At 42.3% G+C, this 17,106-nt stretch overlaps 1 protein-coding gene across 1 annotated transcript in view; it reads left to right on the top strand.

Moving 5' to 3' along the window:
* The window catches only part of ATG7 (autophagy related 7), a 239,995-nt gene that overhangs the window by 45,566 nt on the left and 177,323 nt on the right, over positions 1–17,106 (top strand). The window contains exons 10-14 of the mRNA XM_081247220.1: positions 1,586–1,676; positions 2,436–2,580; positions 8,516–8,674; positions 12,246–12,440; positions 15,543–15,746. Of these exons, the coding sequence (XP_081103346.1) occupies positions 1,586–1,676; positions 2,436–2,580; positions 8,516–8,674; positions 12,246–12,440; positions 15,543–15,746 (794 nt within the window). The remainder of the gene's footprint in view (positions 1–1,585; positions 1,677–2,435; positions 2,581–8,515; positions 8,675–12,245; positions 12,441–15,542; positions 15,747–17,106) is intronic.

Raw genomic sequence — 17,106 nt, 5'->3', positions numbered from 1 at the left:
TGTTTCCCATTGGTCGTCCTGTCCCAGAAATAAAAAATTGTGTAAAGCAAATCAACACCTCTAGGTCCCATAATTATATTGAGCACTATTATTTTAAGAAACAAAGGTTGAAAGCTAAAAAGTTCCCAAGGAAAGGAAAATAGAGGTGTTGATAGAAATATAAAAGTCGGAGAATGTCCAGAGAAAACCAGTGTACAATTAGAGACAAATGTAAAATTCCTGCCATAGTCCTGTATCTCTTAACCTTAAGTCAAGGAGCTTCTGTTCCTTCAGAGACTGTTACTTCAAGCAGATATTGGAGGTGATGCTGGAAAGGTAGGTGGTTGAGTGAATTCCCTGCTAAGGAGTTGAGGCTTTATTGTGAATTTTGGGAATTCAGTGAGGAAGGGAGAGCAACTGAGGTCCCAAGGTATGGGGAGTGTAAGACTGGGTGGCCCCCATTAGCAGGATTTACAAGCCCGGGTTTCCACCAGCGAAGCCAGGTTTCCACCAAGGAAGCCAGGTTTCCACCAAGGAAGCCAGTTTTCCACCAAGGAAGCCAGGTTTCCACCAAGAAAGCCAGGTTTCCACCAAGGTGAGGAGGTAACAGAAGTATTCTGCAAAGCAGTTGAGATTTTTAAGAGGATTTTGCAACAGTGGAATAGAGCAGCATTACTCTGAATGTGTCCTGTGAGATTTTAATTGGTGTTACTGGTTGAGGGTGATATTGGAGAGCCAGGTAAGGTTGGGAAGCTCAAAGCCAAATCAGACAGAGTGGCTCCTTTACTGCAGGTTTCTCAGAGCTTTATCTCCCTCATGTGCGATGTGATGCTCCAGGTTTGGGTGGTTGTGGGGCAGAGGGAGAACACAGGTAGGTGTACAGAAGCATTTCCCAAGCCCGTCAGCCACGGGGTCTTTATCCTCTCAGAGCTTTGCGTGGAGCACATTTTGAGAACAGCTGGAATTGGACTTACAGAGGCACCCATTGCAGAGGTTAAAAGAGGCCAGCGGGAAAGGGAAAAGTCAGAGGAGAGGAAGGTCTGAATGGATGAGGATGTGCTTAAAGGAGAGGGCAGCTTAACAGAAGAGCAGTCCCTTGGGCTGAGGTCTGGAGACAGGTAGGCGCAGTGATGGGACTGAGATGCTGGGTGGAAGGGTAACGTAAGGATGAAGAGCGGAAGGGGTGCGCTCAACGGAGAGGTCCAGGTCCAGGTGGGAACTCAGCAGAAGGTGTGCTGCAGTCACACTGGCTTGTCATCCTAAGGTAGAAAGCCCTTCACAGGGTTAGACCTGCTCCAGATATATTTTTTTTTTTGGAGCAACTTCCAGTAACTACAGAAGTTAAGGCAACTCGGACCAGAGACCAGGGCTGTTTCAGAAGCCCTTCTGCAGGAAGACAGTGCTTGGGTCTGAGGGTCTCTAAACAAGATTCCTAGTGGCTCAGGAAAATGAGGCAACTGAGGCAAGTAGATGCAAATTCTGGCCTGCAAACCTCCTTGAAAAAGAAGTGAACTAAAAGCTTATGGATGCGTGAGCCATCTTGCTGCTTTGAGTTATTTTTTATTTTTCCCTCCTTCCCTAAACTTACTGTTTTATTTGCCTTAAGATTGTCCCAAGGCGGTTGGATGGGAAAAGAACCAGAAAGGAGGCATGGGACCAAGGATGGTGAACCTCAGCGAATGTATGGACCCTAAAAGGTATACTTTGGAAGCCGTTTTCTCCAGGGTGCACAGCAGGTTCTGTCAGGCCAGGAGCATTGCCCAGTTCAGTCAGGGGACGCCTTCACACTGATGACACGTGTTAATCCACTCTTGGCTGCCTCTTGATTTAAGTTTGGTTGTGAGAATTAATATTCATGATGGGTATCCTGAAAGACACACAATTCACGTTTCTCTAGACATTCTAAATTTTGTTCTTGCTTCAAGCTCAGACTCTTCAGACCTGTGTACCTACACCACCTTTTAATTCTTTTTTCATTGCCCTTTGATTTTGTCCATTAGCCTACACTGAAGGACATTATAAGAAATATTTCACAGAAACCAGTATTGTATTGAAGGCATGATGTAAGTACCCCCTTTACTGAGGAGACAGAAATTTCTCTGTTTTCAGTATTAGGAAAATCTTTCCTCATAAGCGACTGGTGTGTTTTTATTCCTGGACACAGTAACTCCTACACCTGGTCATGCTTCCCATTTCACCTTGGCTGCTGGGAGCTCAGGATCAGATTGGTGGCCCATCACTGTGCAATTGCAGAGGATAATGGTGGCATGTGTTCTGTGTGGTCACCTTTCTCCTCCTCGCTCACCCTCAAGCTTTGTTGTACTTTTCCTTCGATACTAATTTCCATAGTATTTGTTTCTTATTATCTCATACAGCTACTTTCTATCTAAAAAGGACAAGATTGGGGCATAAATGAGTGATTGACTAAATAAATAAATAATTCTCTCATTTTCTAGGTTAGCTGAGTCATCAGTGGATCTAAATCTCAAACTGATGTGTTGGAGATTGGTCCCTACTTTGGACTTAGACAAGGTTGTGTCTGTCAAGTGTCTGCTGCTCGGAGCTGGCACCTTGGGTTGTAATGTAGCCAGGACATTGATGGTAAGTTTGTGGGGATCAGATGTTACCTCTAAAGCTGTGGCTTCTCTTCTTATTTCACTATACAGTCCACCTTCCATACCTGTGGGTTTTGCATCCGAAGATATGGAGGGCCTTGTATTTTATGTAAGGGACTTGAGCATCTGTGGATTTTGGTATCCCCAGGGGCTTCTGGAACCAGTACCCTATGGATAGCAAGCGACGACTACAGCTGAGTGCCTTCTCTCTCTCAGACTCCCCCTATTCTCTCTCCCTCCCTCCCTTCTCTTTTTCCTCCCTGTCTCCCTCCCTTTTTTCTTTTCTCAGTATCTCTTTAAGTATAAAAGGAATACATGCTTTTATTATAAGGTAGAAACAGGAACTCTCCCTCCACTCCCATCCCAAGTCACTTACCAGAATTAAGCAGACTTCACAGATTATTACACAGCATCTTTCCCTGAAGTTTTCGTAGGCATGTGCAAATGCAGAGAGAGACATTTGTCATCTTTGCTCTTAGTTATTTATTTATTTATATTTACAAAAATTGGATCATAGCATACTGTGTATAGCACGTTTTTATTTTTAACTTAATATAACAATAATTGTGGTTCTCTTTCTATGTATTCCATATTATGTATATGTAGGATTTTATTATATGTCTTGCCCTCAATTTATTTAATCAATTTCAGCATATTTTTCTTTTAGAGACGCTGTTGAAGTGAACATTCTTATATCTTTACATGTCCGTGGGATTATTTCTTTAGGAAAAAAGCCCTAGAAGTAGAATTACTGTGTTAGAGAGAATGTAAAACAGAGCTTTTAAATTTGCATTTCTTCAATTAGTGAGGGTTAGTATTTAATTTTATTTCTTTTGTGAATTTTATTTCTTCTATTCATGTCCTTTGGGCTGTGTTTCTTATATATTGACTAGGAGTTCTTTTTTTAATGGATATTAGCCTTTTTCTGTAATATAATGCAAATATTTTTCTCAATTTAAGTTATCTTTAGCCACATAAAGGTTTTTAAAATTTTGATGTTATTAAATATGTCAGTCTTTTTCTTTATGGTTTACAGAACTCTTGTTTTTATGTTTAGATCTTTATCAATGTGGAATTTATTTTTGTTTTATGATGAGAGTTAAATATCTAACATTTTTTCCACAAAGTGGATAGTCATTTGATTGAATGGCATTCGTTCAATAATACAAATCATCATTTTTCCACCTTTATCAAATACTAAATCTCCTTATGTACCTGAGTCTCTTTTTTGGATTCTATTTTGTTCCATCATTCCATTTGTTTGTTCCTGCATTATTACTCACAGCTTTAACTCAAATTACAATGAATTTATAGATAAATTGGGAAGGATTGACATCTTTACAATATTGATCCTTAGTTCCAGAAGCATTGTATATCTCTTAAATTATTTAGATCATCTTTGTAGCATTTTCTTTATTTAGGTCTCCCACATGCCTCATTTAGTTTATTTTCACATGTTTAATTGTTTTTTTTCTTTTAAAGATATGTTCCTCCCACTAAATTTTCCAGTTGACTATTACTGGGATATATAAGAAAGATATTCTATCTGGCCATCTTTCTAAACTTTCTTAGTTATATTAGTTTTTTGTTTGATTCTTTAGAATTTTGTCGGTTGATAAGTATTCCTCACCAACATTTATACCCATTTCTAAGATTGACTAGGACTCCATGGTTTTGCTGAGGAATAGTCGTGAGAGTCGGCATCCTCATTTTGTTACTGATTTTAATGAGAAACTTCTTTTTTTTTCCTTTAATTTTGATATGTGATATTGGTTTCTGCTAATGCTCTTTTATAAATTAAGGAGGCAGATTTTTATTTCTAGTTTACTATGAGTTTACATCAGAAATGATTGTTGAGCTTTATCAAATACATCTATCAAGATAATAGTATTCTAATGTTGAGCATTCCTGGAAAAAACCCTATTTGTTCATGGTATGTTATTCTTCTAATATACTGTGGGATTCAGCCGGTAATGTTTTATTGCTAGGTTTTACATATGCATTCATAAGTCAAGTTGGTTTATAGTAATGTTTTTCCTTTTCTTTGTGGTGTCGTATATCTTATAGCTGAGTTATGCTACTTTTATAAAATAAAACCTTCTGCCCTTTTCTATGCTCCAGGACAGTTTAAGTATATGACTTATCAGTTCCTTGATGGTTTGGCAAAATTCAGTTATAAATCCATCCGGGCCTGATGCCTTTTGGAATTTTGTTGGCAGTGAGGGCAGGGAATCTTTGTGAACTTTTACAAATGTTTCTATAGTCATTGACCTTTTTAGATTTTATACCTCTTTTGAGTCAGTTTAGTCATGTTGTTTTCCTAGAAAATCATCCATTTCATCTAAATATGAAAATTAATTGATATAAAATACATGTGGTATTCTCTTACCATCTTTTATTTTATTTCATTTTTTAAAAATAAATTTCTTTATTTCTCTATTTCTTTTTTGGCTGTGTTGGGTCTTCGTTGCTGCATGCAGGCTTTCTCTAGTTGCAGCGAGTGGGGGCTACTCTTCGTTGCGGTGCGCGGGCTTCTCATTGCAGTGGCTTCCCTTGTTGCGGAGAACGGGCTTTAGGCACACGGGCTTCAGTAGTTGTGGCTCGTGGGCTCTAGAGCACAGGCTCAGTAATTGTGGCACACAGGCTTAGTTGCTCCACGGCATGAGGGATCTTCCTGGACCAGGGCTTGAACCCAAGTCCCCTGCATTGGCAGGCAGATTCTTAACCACTGCACCACCACGGAAGTCCTTCTTACCAACTTTTTTTTTTTTTTTGCGGTATACGGGCCTCTCACTGCTGCGGCCTCTCCCGCTGCAGAGCACAGGCTCTGGACGCGCAGGCCCAGCGGCCATGGCTCACGGGCCCAGCCACTCTGCGGCATGTGGGATCCTCCCGGACCGGGGCACGAACCTGCGTCCCCTGCATCGGCAGGCGGACTCCCAACCACTGCGCCACCAGGGAAGCCCCTTACCAACTTTTTTTTTTTTTTTTTTTTTTTTTTTGCGGTAGGCGGGCCTCTCACTGTTGTGGCCTCTCCCCTTGCAGAGCACAGGCTCCGGACGCGCAGGCTCAGCAGCCATGGCTCACGGGCCCAGCCGCTCTGCGGCATGTGGGATCTTCCCAGACCGGGGCACGAACCCGTGTCCCCTGCATCGGCAGGCGGACTCTCAACCACTGCGCCACCAGGGAAGCCCCCCTTACCAACTTTTAAATCTTCTCTATCCTCTCTTTTATCTCTCCTTATTCCTGATGTTGAATATTTGTGTTTTCTCTTTTTTTCTCTTTCTCAGACTTGCCAGGGAGGCTTGTCTAATTTATCAATCTTTCCAGAGAACTAAATCCTTGATCTCTTTATTCCATAATTTTTGTTTTTGTTTTGTTCTGCTTCCAGATTCATTAATATCTACTTTTGTCTTTATTCATTTCTTCCTCCTTTTTTGTGGAATTTATTTCATTCTTTTCCTAACTTCCAGAATTAGGTACTTAAGTTTTCTTAGCATTTTTAAAATTATAAAGTCATTATAGACCCATTGTAGAAAATTTGTAGAGTATAAGAGTTGTAAAGCAAGAAAAGAAGACCCATTTTTCGACTACATTTTCACTTATTTCTTTTCAGTGTTTGTTTAATGTATATTTAAAAATCTTATTTGATATATAAAAATGCCCCTTGCTTTTACCAATTAACATTGTAAACACTTTCTCATGTCATTAAAAAGGATACCTAAAAAGCTTTCTTAATGGCTGTAGAATATGCCTTCTTGTATGATGAAACATGATTTACTGTGACATTCCCCTGATGTTAGACATTAACATTGTTTCTGGTTTTTTACAACTCTAAATTATGTTACAGAGAACATCTTTGTGATTGCATTTTTGTCAGTATTTCAGATTATTTCCTAAAATAGATTGCTGGAAGTAGGTCAAAGGATATGAACATTTAAAAAGTTCTAGGGCTTCCCTGGTGGCGCAGTGGTTGAGAGTCCGCCTGCCGATGCAGGGGACACGGGTTCGTGCCCCGGTCTGGGAAGATCCCACATGCCGCGGAGCAGCTGGGCCCGTGAGCCATGGCTGTTGAGCCTGCGCATCCGGAGCCTGTGCTCCGCAACGGGAGAGGCCACAACAGTGAGAGGCCCATGTAACGCAAAAAAAAAAAAAAAAAAAAAAAAAGTTCTAGAAACCTATTGCCAAATTGCTTTCCAGAAGAATTATACCAGTTTACATTCTCAATCAGTAAAATAGTTTTTTCATCACCCCATCCTCACCAGCATTGAGTATTGTAATTTTCTTTAATCTTTACAGATTAGCCATTTAAACTGTGTAGCATTCCAGGAAACTGAAAGTTAAGTGTGAGAGTCCACAGGCATGTGGACTAACCTGTGGCATGTTTGTAATTTATGTAGCTTTCTTCCCACCACCAAGCATGTTCCCAGACTGCCTTCCTTGCTCTCCACTCAGCATTGCTTTAAGGAATGCAAAAATACTCCCGAAATAAATATCCCCAAGCCAAGCACCAGTGACTTTTGGATTTTCCATACTTTTATTCCCCCTTCATGGTAGTTTGCTTACCTGGTGAAAGTCACTTATAAAACTGGGTGGCTAGACCAAAGTCACCATTGGGCTTCAAAACAAACAGCCGACTTAAACTATGCTTTCAAAAGAGTGGATTCTGGCCCATCATCCTCCACCCCGACAGTGAATCTTGGGTTGTTGTTGACTGTGCCCCTGGAATCATCAGACTAACTGAATTTCAAAGTCCCTAATGGAAGGATATTGAAATAAGACAGAGATCAGACTCTTAACTCTGCAGCCAATCCTGGCAGGGCTTCTCTTACATCACTGTGCTTGTTTATGGTTTACTGAAATACACATACCCCATCTCACCCCAGAAAGTAGGCATCTTCATTTGGTTGCCACTCTGAGGATCTCATTTCCTCCCCACCATTAACCAGATCTGTGACCTAAGATAAGTCACTTATCTTTTCTGGGCTTCAGTTTCTGTATCTGTAAAATAAAGTAATTGAACTAAAGATTTTAAAGAGCCTATCTAATTTTAAAATCATGTGGTTCTATAAGACTTTATAGGAGATGGAATTGAAGTGTATGAAATCAAGAAAACTATCTCTGAGAATGTAGAATTGTCCCCTGCATTCCAGAATATTAAAAAGGGCTTTGCCTCTTGGAGAAAAAGTACAAAATCTTCTATGATGTTATACAATTGGAAATGACTTATAAGTCACTTTTGCGAGGAGCTAATTCAGGCTTTAAGTGAATTTTAGGATGAGCTGTTATTTATGCTTACTTATTCATTCAGGGGAAGCAAGGACATTGGGTGGCTCTTGCTAATCCTTTTAAGACAGTAACAGGGACAGTTCTTATGGGACTCACCCCCAAAGCTTCCTCTGGTGCCACTGTCAAAAATAATGAATTATTAGTCAGACCCACAATGACATTTCTTAGTCTTATTACTGTAGGAAGCTAGGCACTGTGTGTATAATTATTTTGTCTTTTAAAGGAAGTTGACTGGGCCTCCCTGGTGGCGCAGTGGTTGAGAGTCCGCCTGCCGATGCAGGGGATACGGGTTCGTGCCCCGGTCTGGGAGGATCCCATATGCCGCGGAGCGGCTGGGCCCGTGAGCCGTGGCCGCTGGGCCTGCGCGTCCGGAGCCTGTGCTCCGCAACGGGAGAGGCCACAACAGTGAGAGGCCCGCATACCACACAAAAAAAAAAAAAAAGAAAAAAAAAAAAAAAAAAAAAGGAAGTTGACAGTGTCAAAAACTGAATTTGCACAATTCAATTTCTGGAGTTTCCTGTATTTTGAGGTTCCCAAGCTGCTCCAAAATAAAACCCCTTTTAGGAATTTCAAGGGAGACACCCTGTGAAATGTTCATCAGAAACACACCATGATCTCCTGTTTCCATGCAGGGTTGGGGCGTCAGACACATCACATTTGTGGACAATGCCAAGATCTCCTATTCCAACCCTGTGAGGCAGCCTCTGTATGAATTTGAAGATTGCCTGGCAGGTGGTAAGCCCAAGGCCCTGGCTGCAGCAGACCGGCTCCAGAAAATATTCCCCGGAGTGGTACGTTGATGCTGTTTGAGAACGTCTGAGGTTTTCTCCTGGATCTTTCAGTGTTTAAGTCTCGGGGAATGAGGCCCTGTGGTATTGCTGAAAGGGAGTCAGACATCTGTCACTTACTACCAGGCCCTCATCATGTGGCCGAACCTCTGTTTCCTCATCTCAGAGATGCAGATTACAAGAACAAAACTCTCATATATTATTATGAAAATAAAATGAAGAGTACATGAAAAGAATGTTTTATAAGTTGCAAAGTGTTATCTGAGTTGAGGAATTTGGGGTACAAATATTTTTAGATACTGCCTTGTTCCAAAGGGATTTATGGTGGCTCAGATGTAGGATATTATTTTCCTCATCACCAGAATACTTGATAGCTAGTACAGGTTTATGAAATTAAATTGAATGTAAGTCTGCAGAAGAAAGATCTGGCTAACGTTTAGCTTTTTATTCCAGCTGCTTCTTATTTTTGACTTTCATCATTTATTATAAAAACAATGAGGCAAGTCATTCAGCTCATTTGATTCAAAATTTGCCAGTGTTTTTGAGGTCATCCAGCAAAAGACATTCTGCATCTTGCATGCTTAATCAATTTATGTGACAGAGGTTAGATTAGGTGTCTCCGAAGTACCTGTTTGTACTTAAAGTGCCACAAGAGACTCTTGGCCCTGGCTAAAAATAAAAAACCTGCTTTCTCAAAATTTCTCTGTTTAGTCACTCAGCATTAGATTCATTCATTTTAACAGTCTTTGCTTTAAAAGCAACTTTGACTGTTTTGCCCATTTCATCCGTGTACCAGAGGAATGTCATTTATTGGGCTTTATTCAACAGTATTGATTGAACACCCACTGTACCCGGTGAGGTTCTGGATGCCAGAAGAGATAAGAATAAGTTACACCCCATCACTGAGGAGGCATCTTAGTCAGGTTTCTGCTGTGGACAGTATTGCATATCACACACTCCCAACATCTAAACGGCTTACGATCGTAAACATTATTTCATGCTCATGGGTCTGCAGGTTAGCCATAGCTTAGCTGTAGGCTAGGCTGGACTCAGGCTTCGAGTCAGGTTCCAATCTGCTCTGTATGTCATTATTTCAAAATCTACGCTCCAGGAGCAGCAGTCAGCTGGTCCTACTCTTCTTATGGTGGAAGGTAGAAGTGTAAAGGAGTTGGTGAGGCTTACCATACCTATACCTGTTAAAGTTTCAGCTCAGAAATGGCCCTGTGCAGTGTCCTCCATCTCCATTGCCAGAGCTAGTCACAGGGCCAGGCCCTAAGTCAATGGGGTTGGTCAGTATACCCTGCCTTCCTAGTGGGAGGTCCTAATAAGTTGTATGGCAAAGGGCATGGACATACAATTCTATCAGAGGGAGGCAGTGCACAGTCAGGAAGAATAATTCATTCTATCACCAGAGAGTATCGTGAACTCCCCTCTGGGCCCAGACAGACCTGGCTTTGAATCTGAGCCCTGCCTGAAGGTTTTGCTTGCCCAAATCCTAGCCATGGTCTATGACCCAATGCAATTCCCCCTATTTCTTTGTTCAGTTATTCTATGACTTACTCACTCCTCACATATTTATTTAAGGCCTACTGTGTGCTGGGGACTGGGGAACAAGGCAAACGAAGTTCCCCTTCCCTTGCATGGAACTTCAAGTCTAGCTGGGAGCACGGTCAATAAACTAATTTCCTAAACGGTTACACTTGTAACAAGTGCACGAGGCAGGAGCTCACTTGCTGTGAGAATGTTTAACAGGTAGGCCTGACCTAAACCAGGCTTCCTTGAGGAAGCTAAGTCCTGAAGCATGGGTGGGAGTTCGCTAGACCAAGGCAGGGCACAGCTGTTTGTGCAGAGGCCTGAGGTAGGAAGCAGCATGCTGCCTCTGTGGACTGAAAGAAAACCAGGCTGGCTGAAGCATGGAGGTCAAGAAAGACACAGAGCTAGGACGTCAGCAAAGGCCAGGTCATGCTGGGCCTTAGAGATCAAGTTCACCTTTTCTTGAAAACACCAGGATCAAGCCTCTTCCTCAGCACCTACATCATGTTACTCCATTTTACCTATTGGATTATGCATTCCTTACCACTGGGAGCCAGGCCTCTTATACTGTTATCCTTCATGCCTTATAAGTAATACTAGATAACGCAGAATGCATCTAAGTACTAGTGTAATTCATCAAATTCGTGAAAAGTACTTGTGAAACTGTTTCACTTCTTGGTTAGCCAGGCTTATGTAATTTTCTTTGTGTATTCAACTTAGTGTTCAACAATCAATATTGTTGATATTTTCATTCAACAAATACTTACTCATCACCCTCCTTACACCAGGCCATGGACAGAAGGCTAGTCCTAAGTGAAGAAGACATGAATAGAACTGCTCGACTACAAATACCATGCCTAATCCTGGGGTTGAATTAATTGAATAGGAAAAAAAACCTGACCTTTAATAAATCAAATAACTATTTGAGGTCACCATTTTTTTTTTCTCCCAAAGGTAAGGCAATAAAATGTAGGATTGTAGAGACACACTAGGGGTTTTAAAACCCAGCTCTGGACATCTGCTTCCAACCCTAAAGAGTAACTGATAGACTAGCTCTCCTACCATTATGCACCTAAAAGTTCTGCACCTGGGTAGATTATAAAAAATGACTCTTCAGACACTGAACAATATGTAGTGAAAGACTGTGGTCTCAGAAAGAAATGTTTGTCCCAATTTATTGCATGCAGACACTTTTTAGCCCATTGGCACTCCTTTGTGACTCACAATTCATCTGCCAAGACATTGTGGAGCCAGCAGGGGACAAAAGGTAAATTACAGAGCTGTTCTAAAGCCCCCATGAGAAATCCTGAGTCCCCACACTCAAAGAGAACCCAGGTTGCTGGGCAGCTTCTGCTTTTGGACAGGGAATGAAGCTTCACTACCACACATAGCTGTCACGCACCCCCCAAACAAATATCTATACACTCCTAAGTCAGTTTTCTAGTTCAAGTCAGCAAGTAGAGTTTTTTGGTTTGGAGGGTTTTGTTTGTTTTTAACGCATATACTCCTAAGAAGATTAAGGCAAGACTAGCAGCCGTTCTAATCTTATATGAATTTATTAAATTATTTTTGTTCTGACATCCCATTTGGAGGTATTCTACCGTAGGGAAGTGGAGGGGAGGGCAGCTTGGGAATAAGTGGGGAGAGACAGCCTGGCTGGATGGAGGGACTTGCGCTGGCAGAGGGCATTTTGATGAAGTTTCTTGGCCTCAGGTTGTAGGAAAGAGCCAAAGGTACACAGTTTTCTCCAGTGTTCACCTTTTCTCACACAGGAAGTGCCCCCCACCCACTTTGGAACTAGGATCAGTGTGTCTCTGTCCAGCTTCAGGGGCCCTGGGTGACAGGAAAGGGTGGTCTAGGTTGAAGAGGTGAAGAGGGTTGGGGGCACAGGCAGCAGAAGGCTAAGGCAGAGTGGTCGTGATGGAGAGATTTCAGGCTGTAAGCGACCATGCGTGCACGCTTGTGGCGACCGGGAGATGCGGGTTCTGAGATCCCGCCTGTCCCTTTGCTTCAGAGCCCCCTCTCTCTGGTGTGTCCCCAGAACGCCAGAGGTTTCAACATGAGCATCCCCATGCCGGGACACCCAGTGAACTTCTCCAGCGTCACCCTGGAGCAGGCCCGCAGGGATGTGGAGCAGCTAGAGCAGCTCGTCGAAGGCCATGATGTCGTGTTCCTGCTGATGGACACCCGGGAGAGCCGATGGCTGCCCGCCGTCATCGCCGCGAGCAAGAGAAAGGTAGGGTGTGGGTCCTCTGGTGGTGACTTAAGGCATCATCTCCCCAGGGGGAAGTGTCCCCAGTCCGCCCCCTCCAGAGCAGAGGGTGCTTTGTGTGGCCTAGTGACCTGGTACAAGAGGGCTTCCTCCAGAGACTGTCTCTGCCTTATGCACCATCATCCAGCATAATTGTTACCCTTTACTGTTTAATTTTCATAACCACCCTGTGAGGTCCTTTACTGGAAGGGACATTCTACTAACAATAGAATGTAAGCTCCAAGAGGGCAAAGATTTTGTCTCATTCACTACTGTTGGGTCAGTGACAACTTCAAGGGCCAAAAGAACTGAATGGTTAAACACTGCGTTGGCCAAAAAGTGCCTTCAGTTATAAGTAAAAATAAGACACATTTTTCATTTTCACCAAGAACTTTATTGAACAACGTATTCACCCTTTTGTTCCACTACCTTCTGCCATTTTTCAGGCAACTTCATAATTCCATCTTCCCAAAACTTTTTTTTTTTTTTTTTTTTTTTGCGGTACGCGGGCCTCTCACTGCCGTGGCCTCTCCTGTTGCGGAGCACAGGCTCCGGACGCACAGGCTCAGTGGCCACGGCTCACGGGGCTAGCCGCTCCACGGCATGTGGGATCTTCCCGGACTGGGGCACGCACCCGTGTCCCCTGCATTGGCAGGCAGACTCTCAACCACTGCGCCACCGGGGAAGCCCTTCCCAAAACTTTTTATCTTTTTGAGCAAAGAGCTGTTCCAGGTTCCTTTTACAGTCTTCCAGGGAATTGAAATTTTCCATTAAGAGAATTTTGTAAAGACCTAAATAAATGGAAATCCAAAGGTCAATGTCTGGTGCATATGGCGGATGAATCAGAACTTCCCAGCCAAGCTGTAACAGTTTCTGCCTGGTCATCAAAGAAACATGCAGTCTTGAGTTATCCTGATGGAAGATCATGCATTTTCTGTTGACTAATTCCAGATGCTTTTTGTTGAGTGCTGGTTTCAGTTGGTCTAACTGGGAGCAGTACTTGCTGGAATTAATCGTTTGGTTTTCCAGAAGGAGCTCATAATAGAGAACTCCCTTCCAATCCAGCCATATACACAACATCACCTTCTTTGGACGAAGATTGGCCTTTGGTGTGGTTGGTGGTGGTTCATTTTGCTTGCCCCACAGTCTCTTCCTTTCCACATTATTGGACAGTATCCACTTTTCATTGCCTGTCACAGTTTGTTTTAAAAACGGAACGTTTTCATCACGTTTAAGTAGAGAATCACACGTGGAAATACGGTCAAGAAGGTTTTTTTTGCTTAACTTACGTGGAACCCAAACATCGAAGCAATTCACATAACCAAGCTGGTGCAAATGACTTTCAACACTTGATTTGGATATTTTGAGTATGTTGGCTATCTCCCGTGTGGTATGACATTGACTGTTCTCAATTAATGTCTCAATTTGATCGCTGTCAACTTCAACTGGTTTACCTGACCGTGGAGCAGCGTCCAGCAAGAAATCTCCAGCACAAAACTTCTCAAACCACTTTTGACACATTTGATCAGTCACAGCACCTTCTCCGTACACTGCATAAATCTTTTTTTTTGCGTTTCGGTTGCGTTTTTACCTTTCTTGAAATAACAAAGCATAATATGCCGAAAATGTTGCTCTTTTCCTTCCGTCTTCAATGTTAAAATGGCTACACAAAAATTCACCAATTTTGATGTCTTGTTTTAAATGCACGCTGATATGACAGCTGTCACGTACAATCTAACAAAATTGTTTCGAATGACGTTAAAGACAACTAAGTGCCACTAGAGCCGTCTTATGGAAAAAACCGAACGAACCTTTTGGTCAACCCAATAAATCACGGTACATATGTGTGACAGAATAGTATGTAGCCGTTCACGGTTATGTCTTCAAATAATTTTAATAACATGGAAAATACCACATTATGTTAAATAAGCAAGATATAATACTGTATATTTTTTATCAACTCTGTTGATATATGTAAAGATATCTACGTTTCTCAAAGGGTGGCAAGAAGAAGGGAGAAAGGGAGGAAGGGAGTGGGAGAGAAAGAGAAAATAACAGGGAAATACTTCAAACTATTAATAATAATTGTTTGAGCTGTGAGTGATTTTTGTTTTCTTTTCTGGTATGGTTTTCCTTGATTTTTTCCAACTTTCTGTCTAACCATAAATTTGGGAGAATAATTTAAATTACAACTAAGAGAAGTTCTTACAGTATAAATGAAAAAAATTGTCCTCAAAGACCTATGTGGGGGGCTTCCCTGGTGGCCCAGTGGTTGGGAATCTGCCTCCCAATGCAGGGGACGCGGGTTCGAGCCCTGGTCTGGGAGGATCCCACGTGCCGCGGAGCAACGAAGCCCGTGCGCCACAACTACTGAGCCTGCGCTCAAGAGCCCGCGAGCCACAGCTACGGAAGCCTGCACGCCTGGAGCTCGTGCTCCGCAACGGGGGAGGCCACCGCAATGAGAGGCCCGCGCACCACAGCGAGGAGTGGCCCCCACTCGCCGCAACTAGAGAAAACGTGCGTGCAGCAACCAGGACCCAATGCAGCCAAAATAAAATAAATAAATAAATAAATTTTAAAAAAGAAAGAAAATATTCAAAAAAAATCCTATGTGAAGGGTGAATTATATGGTATGTGAATTATATCTCAATAAAGCTATTATGAAAAAAAATCTCTGTAGAAATGACAGAGGACAGCATAATGCTGGAAAGAATGGGTTTGAGAACTATCGAGACAGTTTTATACACCTACCTTTTACCAGCTAAGTGACCTTAGGCAAGTTATAGAAGTAACCTCTCTGACTTTCAGTATCCTCATCTGTAAATAGGAAATGTTTGCTGGGAATTTTAAATGAAACCAAATGAGATAATTTATGTTAATCACTTGTCAAGTGTTTTGCACTTAATAAGCCCTCAGTCTTGGGTAACTTTTAACAACATTAGCTTCTAGAATCTAATTATAGTCATATGCAAACATTTATTGCAAACACTTATAAAATAAATTTTTTAAGTGGACCAAATATGAAGTTAGCCATGGCTTAAAATATGTGTCTCTTAACTCTAGCCTTTTATTCCTTGAAACTCACAGCTGGTCATCAATGCTGCCTTGGGATTTGACACATTTGTTGTCATGAGACATGGCCTGAAGAAGCCTAAGCAGCAGGGAGCGGGGGACTTGTGTCCCAGCCACCCTGTGGCACCTGCCGACCTCCTGGGCCCATCACTTTTTGCCAACATCCCTGGCTACAAACTTGGCTGCTATTTCTGCAATGATGTGGTGGCCCCGGGAGATGTAAGTGGATTTCTTTGTGATTCCAAACATTTCCTACAACTGTCTCACCCACTGGAGTGGAGAGACCCAGTTCTCTCCTTTACGACTATTTAGATATTGTCTTTTAACAAAGAGAAAAATTCTGCATTTGGGGGACGGGGCAGGGCCTTATCCCTCTATGAGCCTTGTTTGACATCAACTGTGTACAGCTCTTCCCTGTTTGCCAATGTAAACGCAGCAACAAACCATTTTTATGGAAAGCTCAGCAAGGAAACTGCAGGCTAGATTGGTTCCTGGCAGCGCTTAGCACTGTATTCTGTGTGTATCTTAGTGAAGAGGGCATTAAATGAGGAGTCTGAAGACCCAGACTGCAGTCCAGGCTTGGACACTGCCTCACGGGATAATTCCAAATAAGTCTATTAGGCTCCCTGTGCTTCTGCAGGATGGGACTGAGGCCCAGAAGTTTGTCAGACTCGGCATGTCAAAATACAGGATTTCCAGTTAACTCTGAATTTCAGGTAAATAACGAATAATATTTTAGTATAAGTATGTCCCATGCAATATTCGAGATCTGTTTATGCTAAAAGATTATTTGTTGTTTATTTAAAGTTCAAATTTAACCGGGCATCTTGTATTTTATTTGCCAACCCCAGTAGGGGAGGGATGAATACTTTCCCTGACTATTAACAGTGCAAGGTGGTTCAAACATGGAAGTGCTCTGAGCAGCAAGCACTACACTGTTCCAGCGTAAGGTTCTGTGTTCTTAATGCTGCCATGGAAGCAGGGTGAGCAGGAATGGTCTTTCATCAGAAAAGGCGATCACTTCCAGTAAAACAAAGCAGAGGTGTTGTCTGTACCCTCCCCTCCATTTTCACCTTCTATTAAAACTTGTTCCTTACTAATTTACACCTCTTTTGGATGACTGGCTTTTGTGTCTTCCCAGTATAAAGAAAAAAAATATCCTCTTATGTGAAGAAGGGTGGCTTTATCTCCATCGTGGGTTATAATATACAGCTGACCCTGTTATTTCATTATTACCAACAAGTAGGATTAAGGATCAGCTGCAGTAAATTTACATCTGTTCATAAGGCAAAAATTTCAGAGTCAAAGTTATCCCTGACAACCCCTTAAATTTGCCCAGAGTTGGAAAATCAGAATTTCTTAGGTTGAACTAACAAAGGCTTGTGTTTGGAGCCACAATGTAGCAAAAATACTTGTTCTTAAGCCCTGAGATCACGCTCAGGGTGACAAGATGCCTCCACTGTGACGGGCACATGGAAACAGAGGATGGCGGGGACAGCAGATCAGTGCTTCCGTCTCCCGGGCACTCCGAGGGTTAGCGCAGTCATGGTGGGAGGGCATGACCATTTGCTCTGTTCAA

The sequence above is a fragment of the Mesoplodon bidens genome (genome assembly GCF_964165515.1).
Source record: "Mesoplodon bidens genome assembly, chromosome: 10".
NCBI lineage: Eukaryota > Metazoa > Chordata > Mammalia > Artiodactyla > Ziphiidae > Mesoplodon > Mesoplodon bidens.
The sequence above is the reverse complement of the archived record's forward strand: the minus strand, read 5'-3'. Positions and strand labels throughout refer to the sequence as shown.